This window comes from Lynx rufus, unplaced genomic scaffold (assembly GCF_022079265.1).
Source record: "Lynx rufus isolate CCGP_SWC_20201006 ecotype Redwood Valley unplaced genomic scaffold, mLynRuf1.p SCAF_22, whole genome shotgun sequence".
In the NCBI taxonomy this organism is placed as follows: domain Eukaryota; kingdom Metazoa; phylum Chordata; class Mammalia; order Carnivora; family Felidae; genus Lynx; species Lynx rufus.
Genome location: NW_025814837.1, coordinates 6237743 through 6251402, shown reverse-complemented (window position 1 = coordinate 6251402; position 13660 = coordinate 6237743). Strand labels below are relative to the sequence as shown.

At 44.0% G+C, this 13660-nt stretch overlaps 1 protein-coding gene across 1 annotated transcript in view; it reads left to right on the top strand.

The window, feature by feature from the left end:
- Positions 1–13660, top strand: part of MOCOS (molybdenum cofactor sulfurase) — a 56916-nt gene that overhangs the window by 37592 nt on the left and 5664 nt on the right. The window contains exons 10-13 of the mRNA XM_047086867.1: positions 680–758; positions 2015–2136; positions 7922–8027; positions 11892–12030. Coding sequence (XP_046942823.1) covers positions 680–758; positions 2015–2136; positions 7922–8027; positions 11892–12030 — 446 coding nt within the window. The remainder of the gene's footprint in view (positions 1–679; positions 759–2014; positions 2137–7921; positions 8028–11891; positions 12031–13660) is intronic.

Sequence of the window (13660 nt, the reverse complement as noted above, 5' to 3'; positions counted from 1 at the left end):
TAGCTGACTAATGGGTACATGAGTGTTAACTATTATTCTTTAAACTGTTACATACATATGCTCTATACTCCTTCATACATATGATACATGTAACTAATTTTTAAAAAAGCTTCCCAACCCCACTAACATAGTAACAGTTTTATTTCTGTCTGTCTGTCTGTCTTGTCTACCTATCCATCTATCCATCATGATAACAATGATTGGCACAGGAATCCAATTGGATGCTGACTCCCAGGAGCTGTTGAGAAATACCGCTCCATGCTGATATCTTTACAGAATGAATCTTCATGCCTGCCTATTTCTAAAGGATGTAAGGGAAAACAATGGCTTTAGTATGTGGAGTCACCCAGAGGTAGAGAAATCTTCTAAGGGATTTATAGTGTCATATAAATATATATATATGTGGATGTGACTGTGGTGGATGTGACTGCGGTGGATGTGACTGTCTGAGTGCAGGGTCTTCCGTAAGAAGGCTGTTTGGTGTACAAGCTATTGTTGGTGATGACCATGCTAAAGAGAATCTCTGTGTTACAAAGAGATTTCCAAGACCTGGCCAATTATTTGATGCAATCAATTTCCAGGGTCATGACAATTCTTGTATACTTTGTGATAATACTTACACTTATATTGTTGTTCTTTTTGCGTGATGGTAAATCTGTCTCTAACCTTTGTTCATTAGCGATGGAGCCTATAGCGGTGCCTCTTGAGGAAAATGGTGAACGGACTCAGATTTGCCAAAGCAAGGTCTGTGCAGACAGGTGAGACTCTGCCACAGGTAAAAATCTCAGGTTCATCTGCAGGGTAGTACAGAGGGGGAAGAGAGCAATGCCCTGTAGATCTGCCCTCAGGTGCACCGCCCCCTCCCATCCAGTCTGCTGCCTCTTTCCCCTCATGAACTCCATGCTGACCACACTGCCCCCTGCTGTTGTTCAAACCTACCAAGCATGTTCCCTAGCCATTTAGGGATACCTGCTGTTATTTACAAGGTGCATTCCTGGTTGTACATTTGAGAGGAATGCTGTTTTCTGGCTAATAAAGAGGTAGTTAGGTCTCTTCTCAGATCCATCAGTGCTCAGATGAATGAAAACAGACTTCAGTGCAATCTCTCAAAGCATCGAAGAGAATGTGAAACTAAATGAGGTTTCATTCTACTCTTCCCTTTCTACATACAGACAGGCAGCTATTTGATCCAGGAAAAATTAAGGGCATGTCTATCTTGTAATCCCAATGTAGGTTATTAGCAATTTTGCATTGTGGATTCTGGTGATGGGTAGATTTTAGAATAATTTTTAAAAATTTAAATTCTTGGGGCTCCTGGGTGGCTCAGTCGGTTGAGCGTCTGGCTCTTGATCTCAGCTCAGGTCTTGATCTCAGGGTCAAGCCCCGTGTTGTTCTCCATGCCCAACATGGAGCCTACTTAAAAATTTAAAAAATTAAAACAATTTTTTTGAATAAAAAAATTAAATTCTTGAAATTATACTTAAAAAGTCTCTAATATTACAGAGTTTTTAAAAAACTGGATCAATGAATGCACTTATACTGGTAACTGAGAGGCATAGTGCTCTTTCCACAGACCAGACCTATTATTCCATGTGGTCTGGCCATGAGGGAAAAGATTCGCTGGTGTGTAGTAAAAACCCAGAACATATGTCTGGGTTCAAGGGCTTCTTAAAGCAAAATGTTGCTCTGGAAGCTCTCAAATTCTAAGCTTTGTGGTATTCAGTGGCTACAATGGACATAAACAAGGTCTTTTAAGAGGAACTTCCAAAGCTTCTTATCTGATCTGAAGGCTTCGCATGAGCACCGGACCTTGGGTCTTCCTGTGCTTTGGGGGTATTCGCCTGCAGCTTCCTGAGTGCTCCCTTCTCCCTGGGGCCCGATATTGTATTTACGTTACATTTAGTATTATATTGTATTGTATTGTATCTTACAACTGAAAATATTTTTGCTATTTATATTATTACTTAAAGGAATACTATAGAACATTCACCACCCCTCCCCTTTTCTCCCCCAGGGTAAACACTTATAATTGTGGAGAAAAAATTTCAAGCTGGTTGTCAAGATTTTTTGGCCATCCATGTCAATTGCTCAAACAAAGTTCGAACTTTCAAAGAAGTGCAAAGAAGCGGGTCAAAGGTATCATATTTCTGGTTGGTTCTTAGGGGACAGGAACTTGGGTTTACTCTTGCATACATCAAAATCAGCCCATGATTTATCAGTTCGAGCCCCACATCAGGCTCTTTGCTGTCAGCACAGAGCCTGCTTCAGATCCTCTGTCCTGCTCTCTCTGCCCCTCCCTTTCTTCTCTCTCTCTCTTCCTCTCTCTCAAAAATAAAAATAAACATTGAAGAAAAAATCAGCCCCTGAAGTGAATTCCCAGGGTGACTTGCTCTTGTGCAGAAAGCAGGGTGGTCTAGAGGACCCACGTGTGGTCTCTAGGATGACCCCGAGGAGGTAGAGGTGGGGTTCCACCCTGCTGTTTTGCCTCTGACAAGTGCTCTGTCTCAGTCTGTCATGTTTAGAAGCACAATTTCATTGGGGTTATATAAAAACACTGGTAGCTTGGGGACACCTGGGTGGCTCAGTCGGTTAAGCATCCGACTTGGGCTCAGGTCATGATCTCACAGTTTGTGAGTTTGAGCCCCGCATCGGGCTCTGTGCTGACAGCTCAGAACCTGGAGCCTGCTTCGGATTCTGTGTCTCCCTCTCTCTCTGCTCCTCCTCTGCTCATGCTCTGTCTCTCCCTGAAAACAAACAAACAAACAAACAAACAAACAAACAAACAAAAAAACATTGGTAGCTTGCTATGTCCTCAGTTTGTATGTGGGAACGAGAAAACCTGGTTGCTGGTCTTGGCTCTGTCACCACATGCCTGAGAACTTGGCCAATGCAGAGCCTCTTGGTGCCCAGACGGGTGTAGACCTCAATGCCTTCGACTTATAAAAATGCTGGTGGTTTTTCCTGCCGTAGCTGTTGTGAGCTGAAGGGAGACAGCAGAGAAGAAAGTACAGTAGAACCTTGGTTTGCAAGCATAATTTGTTCTGGAAACAGGCTTGTAATCCAAAGTACTTTTATAGCAAAGTGAATTTCCCCATGAAATAATGGAAACTCAGATGATTTGTTCCACGACCCAAAAATATTCATATAAAAATGATTACAGTACAGTGATATGATACAAAATAATAAAGTAAATACAAAATATAAAGAAAAATTAATCTGTACTTACCTTTAAAAACCTTTGTGACTGGTGTGAGGGAGACAAGAGAGAGGAGGGTTATTATATAGGACAACTTTCATTATCACTAACAGATGTTGACTACAGTACAGTATTTAAAAAATTTTTTTTTAAACATTTATTTATTTTTGAAGGAGAGAGAGAGAGAGCCTGAGTGGGGGAGGAGCAGAGAGAGAGAGACACAGAATCCAAAGCAGGCTCCAGGCTCTGAGCTGTCAGCACAGAGCCCGATATGGGGCTTGAACTCACGAGCTGTGAGATCGTGACCTGAGCTGAAGTTGGACGCTTAACCGACTGAGCCACCAGGTGCCCCTCCAGTACAGTATTAATGAACTCTTGTCAGATACTATGTTTAATGTTACTGGCAATAAGGCAGCAGAGGAAAAGGTCTATATCTGCAGGCAGCCTGACCTAGAATGAGGCAAAACATTCCTAAGCTTACTCTTGTATGGAAAAGCAAAGGACTGTCCATAGGTGCTTTGAAGTGACAAAAAAATACACTAGTGCCAGCTGTGGGCACCTTCCCACATTCTGAAAAATCACTGATTTCTGCCAAACACTGCAGCTTGAGACTGACCATCCAAGCATGGGACATGATCACCCACAATCCCACAGTGAGAGAGAGAGAGAGAGAGGTTTGCTCATCTTACGGAACACTCAGAGAACAAATTTCTCGCAATCCAAGGTTTTACTGTACTTGGAAGTTAACAGTACCACATGGGAAGAAGAGATCGCTTTCAGGTGTCTGCTCAAGTGCCAGCTTCTCAGGGAAGCCTGCTTGACTGCTCTCCTCAGGACCAGAGCCCCCACCTGAACCTCTGTGGTTCGTTCCCTGTTTTATTTTCTGTGGGGTGCTTTTCGCATCTGATAGACCATGCATTTCACTCAGTTATTCTGTTTATTAGACTGTGATAGATTTTAAGCCCTGGGAGGATGGGGATTTTTGTGCACTTTGTTCAGTGCTGCATCCGCTGTGCTCAGAACAGCGTCTGGCACATAGTAGTTGCTCAGTAAATACTAGATGAAGGAATGAAGGGGTCACTGCCACATTACTGATTTGTGTAAGGATGACCTGGCTTAGTGATTAGCTCCCAGAGAGACTGGCTTGTAAATCTGAGTAACATTGTGACAGTATGGGGACCAGTGACTGGATCTAGTGACCTGCACAGATGAACCCATGAATCCCTGAATACGTATGATAGAGAATTCAACAGATGTAAAATACTTGCACATTTTAGAAGTGTTGACAGTTTTTCATGTCATAAGTTGTGCAAGAAGTTGAGTTGCTATGTGATGGAGAACGGGAATAAATGTATGCTGCTCTTACTGAGGGGGTGAGCTGATGGTGTTTGGGAGTGGGTAAGCTTAGAGACATGATGAAAGGGGAGAGAGAGATGGGCACTCCGAGTAGGGACATGCAAGGAGTGGGGCTCGACGGGACCAGGGTCACCATCTAAATGAGTTGATAGAATAAGGTCCAATGGTTCCTGGTGCCTGCTGTCTACTTGGGGCTCAGCTGGGTCTTTAGGATGCTGGCTGAGATTATGAAGCAACGGCTGTGGTCCTCCAAGATCTAAGCTTAGAGGCAACGACCTACCAGTACACAGTGACACTAACATAAAGGTGACAATAAAGGTCTATGCAAAGGGCATGGGTTGGTGGGGGGAGGTATCTTCTACACAGGGAGTGAGTCACGGAGGGCTTCAGGGAGGAGATGACTTTGGCACTGTGTCTTAACATGAGAGCAGGAGTTTTCTAGGCAGAGAGAGGCGGGAAGGTTAGTCGGGAGCAGTATGGCAGGCCTTGGCATTTCATGGGCCCAGAGAGGTGTTTAGGAGGGTTGAAGGTGGGAGGGGAGCCATGGGGGAGAGCTGGGGAGAAAGGATGAATGCTTGGCTTGAGGAGTCAGTAAGTGCTACCTTGTGGTTGGGGGCATTCATTGCAAACTCTAAGCTGAGGAGTTCCGTGATGCCACACGTGTTAGAAAGATACTCTTGGCGCGATGTGGAGGCTGCTTCAGAGAGGGAGGTGAGAGAAGCACAGGGGCCGGGCAGGAAGTGGCAGTGACTGTCCTCGTGGGAGGTGGGGACCTGGGTGAGGCAAAGGTAGGTGCGGAGAGGTCTGTCCCCTGCATGATGCAGTGTCAGGGAGCATCAGCTTGAGAACATTATACTTTGAAGATGCCTTTTATGGTGGAGAGGTCCCTGACGGTCTAGGCCACTGGTCTTTGAATGATTTTAGGTTGGTACACCTGAGAGGAACCTTTTTAAAGCTACGTTATTTACGCTGTCATCTAAATTGGCCAGTGGAATTTCAATATTTAGTGGTTTGATTTTCAAGAATATTCATTAAAGTATATATATGGACAAACTGTCTTTTGATGGTCAGGAATTTTCTTTCTTTCCTTTCCCTTCTTCGACTTATACTTCCATTCCACTCCCTTGACGGAATTTTATCTTAGTGTTATATATTGTATGCTTGAAAATCTTTTCTTGTTCACTCTACCATATTTATGTGAAGCCACAATTATATATAAATTGAAATGTATACACATTTTCCTAGTTTACGGTGATCACGAGTCTAAGTGTTAGGAGATCTTTTTGGTTGAGTCCCTCTTTAATGGTACACAGTTTATCAAAGCAACAGAAGTATATTATACATTATACATTATACATTATACATTATAATGAACAGAAAGAGAAAACATTGTTGAAAAGGAATCTCTTACTGGGATGCCTGAACCCTCCCCCACCGCCCCACCCCTGCCATTCATTCCCGTATCCATGAATGAATGTCACCTGTGCCCAGAATAGCCCATGCTCAGCCCTGATTCTTTTCTGGAGAACCCTATTTAAGTCACTACAGAGCTGGGGACTGAAGGAATTTGGTTAATGCACTGTCACTCAAACCTTTCTTCTGAGGCACATGACCAAAGCACAGGGATCTAACATTATGATGACTTAATCATCTGTCATGTGGCCACTTAATTAGGTTGGGCAGTTTTGTGTATAGTGAGGAATGGGAACCCATCTGACCTAGGGGAGGCTCATTCACCCAAGCTTTAGAGGCTTGTATTTTCTCAGCACACACCCCAGGGCTTTGAATGGGGCTTTTGTTTTCCACCCTGGAGTTTTAGCCTCCGTGGCAATGTGCTTTAGGAGAGGCGAGCCTTTCTTCTGGGAAGTGCAAAAAGGGCCTTTGCAGAGGGGCTGGGATTCCACCTCCCTCCTTCTGACAGAACCATTTTAGCAAAAAGAACATTTGGAAGTAGAGGATCTGAAAAGCAATTGTCTTAAAAGTATCCATTCTTGTGTGTGCTGGGTTCCACACATTTGGTTCGGAGACAGCTCGCTAGGCTTTGGCCCAGCTGACACTTTTTCTCAACATCTCCCGTGAAGACAGCGACGGCCTCCCAACGAATGGTCTGACAGACAGTGCTAGCAGTTCTGGGCACGCTTGATATTTTCTTTCGCTGGCTTTTTCCCTTCTAGTAGTTTTAAAACTCGTATTAGTTATTTCTGAAGTCAATATCACACACTTGCCTAAGGACAAAAGACAGCTTTCCCTGACCGGACTCAGACCTTCCTGGGCCTGTGGCTCTCATCAAGGTCCCGCTTTCCACCATCTTGGGGAAGCTCCCTATCCCTGCCTCCCTCTCACTTCTCCTTCTCTAAATGTTGCCTCCCGGTCTTCTTTGCTGGGGACAATTTCACTTGGGCATTTTATTATTATTATTTTTCCAGATTATTAACAGCTCATTTTCTATTTCTGAGAGGTTTAAGCAATGCTTAGAACATTTTTATTATTTCCAGGCCACCATTTTTTTTTCCCTTATAGAAATCGTCTCTCCTTTTTAAAAATGCAAGCCAATGGAAGCAGGATTCGTTTGCATGCCGAGAAAGCAATTCTTCTTTTTAATTTATTTAAACTTTTTTTATTGAGGTATACGTGACATATAACACTATATTAGTTTCAGACGTACAGCATAACGATTTGGTATTTGTATGTATTGAGAAATGGCCACCACAATAAATCTGGTTAACATCTGTCACCATACACAGTTAAATTTTTTTTCTTGTGATGAGAACTTTTAAGATTTATTCTCTTAGCAACTTTCAAATATGCAGTACAATGTTATTAAGTATAGTCACCACGGTGTACATTACCTCCTCGTGATGTATTTATTTCATAACTGAAGCTTGTATCTTTTGACTCCATCCTGTATCCATCCTGCCCTCCCCCACCCCCTGCCTCTGTTCACCACCAGTCTGTTCTCTGTGTCTATGAGCTTGTTTTGGTTGTTTGTTTTGGATTCCACATATAAGTGAGATCATATGGTATTTCTGTCTGACTCATTTCATTTAGTATACTGCCCTCAGGGTCTATCCATGTTGTCACAAATGGCAAGATTTCATTCTTTTTTATGGCTGAGTAATTTATATATATATATATATATATATATATATATATATGTATGTATATATATATACATATATACACATATATATACATATATATGTATGTATATATATGTATATATATATATACATATATACATATATATATACATATATACACACATATATATATATATATATATATATATAAGTACATTGTGTGTGTGTGCGCGTGTCTGTGTGTGTGTGTATTTAGCAACTTCTTTTAAAAATACCCCATCACTTTTAGATCAATCTGCTGGTTCAACAGCCACCCTTTCTCTGGTGAATGAAGCTCAGTATTTGCTGATAAATAGACCCAGCGTTTTGGAGCTTCAGCAGCAATTAAATGCCAGGTAAGATCCTTTGCCTTGGGAATAGCAAGCAGGTGTAACCACTTGACTCTGAGGGTGAGCCTTGCACCTGCCTGGGGAGTCGTGGAGTGCAGACGAGAGACTGAGGCCCCAAGAAGTTACAAAGCCCTTTGGGTCCAGCTCCCACGTCTCTCTTGATGACTTCATGATGTTTAGCGAACCCCAACTCTCATTTTTAATCATTCCATTTCTTAGCATTTGCTTTAATGGAATTGAACTTGACCCAGTTTCATTGCCCCTCCTCCCACCGCCCCCTGTTCCCTAGGAGCCTTGCCCTATTTCCATAATCATTTTGAGTGAAAAGGGTGGTTATGAAAGCTTTTAAAGTTGTAACTGTAGATATTATATGTTTGTATCAGCAGACAGAACCGAGAGCGCTGGCTGCTCACTTCCACCCGAGGTGCTGCTAAGGGCCCTGACGTATTAGCGGGTCAGCTCCAGAAAGAGTTAGTTCAACCCCCTTCATTGTATTTAGAGGAAATTGAAGTCCCAAGGGAATCAGACTATTAGGGCAAAAAATGGCCCCACTGTTATGTGACAGCTGTGTCCGGCTGCTTATTCCTAGTCCACAGGCCAGGAGAGGCGTGCACACGCCCGTCACCGTGAGCCAGGGATCCTGTGACTCTTACGTGCCTTGTGGTCTTGGGCACATGTGTGCACACTCAGAAACACGTACAAAGGTAGCTTAATAAAAATAACAAAGATGGGCTGTTTGTAGTGATTCCTGTTTGTAGTCGTTGGCAAAAACGTGCAACAGAGTTCCCTGGCCATGGCCTCGCTCGCTCTCCTTGGGTCTAGAAGTATGGTGCAGCTTCATGGTCCCTGGGTGTTCACTGAGCTATCCCGGCATCAAGTGACACTCCTCCTCAGGGACCCAGAGCCCTGGAGAGAGCAGGTCAGTGGTTTTCTAGGGTTCTTTGTGTGGAAAAAATAGGAGGGGAAGACCGGCTTGCTGCAATCCTGGTTCCTACCAGGAGGGGACCGTGTTTCCTACTGGGTGTCTGAGCCCAGGGCTGACAAGCAGGCAGTGGGTGTGACAGGTTAAGTGGACCAGCCTGTGCCTCGTGCCTGGGAGGGTCGCTGGGGGCTGTGGTTGCTGTATCTCTGTTCTACTTTCAAATTTGATGGACTCTATAGTGTATATGCTGATCATATCTTTTTTAAAAAATGTATATCCAAGTTAGTTAGCATGTAGTGCAATAACGGTTTCGGGAGTAGAATCCCCTGATTCATCCCCTACATAGAACACCCAGTGCTCATCCCAACAAGTGTCCTCCTTAATGCCCCTTCAGCCATTTAGCCCAACCCCCACCCACAACCCCTCCAGCAACCCTCAGTGTGTTTTCTATATTTAAGAGTCTCTTACGTTTTGTCCCCCTCCCTGTTTTTATATTATTTTTGCTTCCCTTCCCTTATGTTCATCTGTCTTGTATCTTAAATTCCACAGGAGTGGAATCATATGATATTTGTCTTTCTCTGACTAATTTTGCTTAGCATAATACCCTCTAGTCCATCCACATCGTTGCAAATGGCAAGATTTTATTCTTTTTGATAGCTGAGTAATACTCCATTGTGTGTGTGTGTGTGTGTGTGTGTGTGTGTGTGTATATATATATATATATATATATATATCTCACATCTTCTTTGTCCATTCATCTGTTGATGGACATTTGGGCTCTTTCCACACTTTGGCTCTTGTCAAAAGAGCTGCTAGAAACGTTGGGGTGCATGTGTCCCTTCGAAACAACACACCTGTGTCCCTTGGATAAATACCTAGTAGTGCAATTGCTGGGTCGTAGGGTAGTTCTATTTTTAACTTTTTGAGGAATCTCCATACTGTTTTCTCGAGTGGCTCCACCAGCTGACATTCCCACCAGCGGTGCAAAATAGATCCTCTTTCTCTGCATCCTCACCAACATCTGTTGTTGCCTGAGTTGTTAATGTTAGCCCTTCTGACAGGTGTGAGGTGGTATCTCATTGTGGTTTTGGTGTGTACTTCCCTGATGATGACCATGATATCTTTTGAACATAAAACTTTCCCTTTTACAAAACACAAAGGGAACGTTTGTAACTTGGAGGCTAAATCCAGAATCCAAGGATTTTAGGACTGGAAAGTGCTAGCCCTCTCATTTCAGATGTAGAAACTGTAGTTCTCATTGCTTATGGGAGTTGCACGTAGTGCTGAAATTAGACTTGGTTATCCTGGTCCCGGCTTTGCACTCACCAGCCCCTGCTGGAAGGGGATTGGGATATTACAGCCTTGTCCTCCACCAGGGCTTTTCAGCTCTGTTTCCAGGGAAAATTCTGGGCGTACTTTGGGACTACTCCATCCCCCAACTTAAAAAAATTTTTCTTTGTTGAAGCACAACAAAGCACAAAAATTGTAAGTACATATCTCAATTAATTTTTACATATGTGTATATATATATATACACCCATGTACCACTGCCCAGACCAATTAGAGAACATTTCTAGTACTCCAGAAATCTTCTTCGTATGCCCTGTCAGTCCAACAGAAGATCACCACTATTCTGACTTCTTGTATCATCGATCATTTCGCTTGTTCTTAAACCCAATATAACGGGATCACACAATGTGTTCTTCTGTTGATGTTTTCAGATGCTTTATTTAAAAAAATTATTTTTTACATTTATTTATTTTTGAGAGACAGAGACAGAGCACAAGTGGGGGAGGGGCAGGGAGAGAAGGAGACACAGAATCCAAAGCAGGCTCCAGGCTCCAAGCGGTCAGCATAGAGCCTGACGTGGGGCTCGAACTCACAAACTGAGAGATCATGACCTGAGCCGAAGTCAGACGCTCAGCTGACTGAGCCACCCAGGTGCCCCTCAGATGCTTTATTTTTCGTTCTTTTTCCCTTTGGTGCACGGAGGTGCAGAGAGCCGTTTTATGGGACCTCATGGCCATAAACCAAAATCTTAAACAAGAATTACAAAAATAGTGAATGCTCATTAAAACTGCAAATAGTACAGAAGTTAGGAAGTAAATTTGTTTTTATGGAGATAAAGTTGACATACAACATTATATTAGTTTCAGGTGTACAATAGCATGATTCGTTATTTGTACATAGTGAGAAACAATCACTACAATAAGTCTGGTTAACATCTGTCACCCTATATAGTTACAAATTTTTTTTCGTGTGATGAGAACTTATAAGATGTACTCTCTTAGCAACTTTCAAATATGCAGTACGGTATTAACGACTATGGTCATCGCACTGCACGTTACATCCCCATGATGTATTTATTTTATAACTGGAAGTTTCTGCCTTTTGGCCCCCTTCACCCATTTTGCCCGCTCCCACCCCTGCCTCTGGTAACCACCAGTCTGTTCTCTGTGGGAAATCAATACTAAAACCTCCCATATGTACGCATTGTTGCTTTATGGCGTGCTCATATCCAAAAACAAAGTAGGAGCTCTTGGAACATCTTAGGTCCTTCGTAGTTAAGCCTGTTGACACTCCTTAAGCGCCTTGTCCAGACGCGCGATGTAGAACTGGTCTTTTCGTAGAAGTTTGTTCATTTGACTCCTGTTCCCTTGGTTTCCAGAGTCCTTTGTCTCTTCAGCTAAGATCTACTTACTCTTTGCACTGCCTCTTGTGGGCCTGTCCATGGAGATGGGACCATCTCCCATGGAACACCATCAAGGTCTGCCTAACGGATGCGTGTCTGCTGGTCTTAACATTCCTGGTAGAAGCTGGTTCTGATCATCTAGGCTCGGGCCTGAGAACAGTTGATGAAGTCAGGCATCAAGGGCTAGAAATGTTGAATAATTGCGCCTCCATTGTCTACTCTTCCCACTACCCCCCTTTTGGCATGTCTTAAACAGTGATGCGAATGGAAAGGAGGAATTATTCCCGATGAAAGAACTCATCTCGCGTTTCCGTGCCAATATTATTACCAGTGGAACAAGCGCTTTTGAAGAAGAGACGTGGGATGAGATTTCAGTCGGTTCCTTGCGTTTCCAGGTGAGTCGGGGATGTTCAGTTATCCTCCCTCAAGGGTTGCCGATGGAGACTGACCTCCGTCTGTGGCCAGGATGATGGCCTGGCCGGTGGCAGGTGGGAATCCCCTGTCTTTGACTCTGACCTGCAAAGCCTCAGCTGGGGGGTTTGTGACATCTGCATTTTGGGACTCCCCTTGGAAGGATCCATCTCTTATTCCCTACGAAGGTGGCAGCAGTCAGTTGCCCGTGGGACAGAGAGAAGGTGCTCCTACAGGTGGTCAGGGCTCAGTGCCGCCTCCATCTCATAATTATGTTTGGGCTTAAACTGTGTTTTCTTAGAATGCTTGTGTCTATGGGAACATTCTTCTCCTGGAACCTGTTGCACTTTCCTGATGTCGGGTGCTGGTGGAGGAGGACCCAGATGTCTAGTGGTCCCTCAGTGTCTGTGGCCACCACTCTACCTTCTTCCCACGCCCTGGCTTCCTGCCTTGCTGGCCTTTGTGGAGGAGCTTACAGTCAGAGAGGTGAAGCTGCCCCCTGCCCTCTCTCCCCAGGCTCCGGGCTCCCCAAACAGTGCTGTGGGCTTGAAAAAATGTGAGAGAGCCTTAGGCTAAAACCTACATTCTTCCTTGGGGACAACAGGGCTCCTGAGACCTGATCCCTCTGACCTCTCTAGCCCTCCCGTTGCCTGCCACACCATCCTTCTCTACATTTCCTAAACACGCCAAGCTTCCTGTCTCAGCGTGTCCCTTCTGCTTGGCGTGTTCTTCATGCAGCCACTTCAGGGTCTCCACTCAGATAGCACCTCCTTGGGAAGGTCAGACTCTTAAGCATAGCACCTGCTTATTCCTTCAGAGCACACGAGGGTGGGGACTAGTATGTTTTGTTCAGCTGTACCTCTAGGGCCCAGAACAGTCTTGGCCCAGAGTCAGTGCTCAATAACCATCGAGAGAATGAATGGACAGGAAAGATAAGGAATAGCTAGGGACAGAAGGATGGGTCATCTGCACAGAATGTCCTTGGTACTTTAGTGGGGGATGATATATCTTAATAGTAATATTATTAATCTTGGTATTCACCGTCTACCTTGGGGCTATCTTGTGTCCCGGCTCTGCACTTGGAAGGAACACCACTGTGGTATCCAGAAAAGCAGCAGGCAGTCATTTAAATCTTCCTGGAAGAATGGTGGAGGTCTAGGGTTGTGGACGGCACTTAAATTTCACGGCATGAAGAAGTCCCAAAGAATTTTTTTTATCCACTTACCTCCCCAAACCTCCTCTTATCCTGGCAGCTTTTCTTCCTTGAAAAAACAATCTCTTCTCTCCCAGACATTGATGCCCACAGGCCTCTCTCTGGCACCAGCCCTCCTGCTGTTCCTCCTCACCCCTGCATCTGACTTACTCTTCTCTTCCTCATTTCCTGTTTCTCTGTCCCTGCTGTGTCTTTAAAACACTTGCTCTTATGTATCCTGCCTGATGCAGAGTAGGTATTAATACCTGTTGTTTGATAAATGGAGAGAAGGAGGAAGAAGAAAAGGAAGAAAGGGGGAGGAGAGAGAAGGAACTAGAATGAGCTTATTGTCACTGTCAGACAATTCTGATACTGTTGTCACTTGGCAACAATAGCATCTGCAGTTTATCAGCTACCTGGGG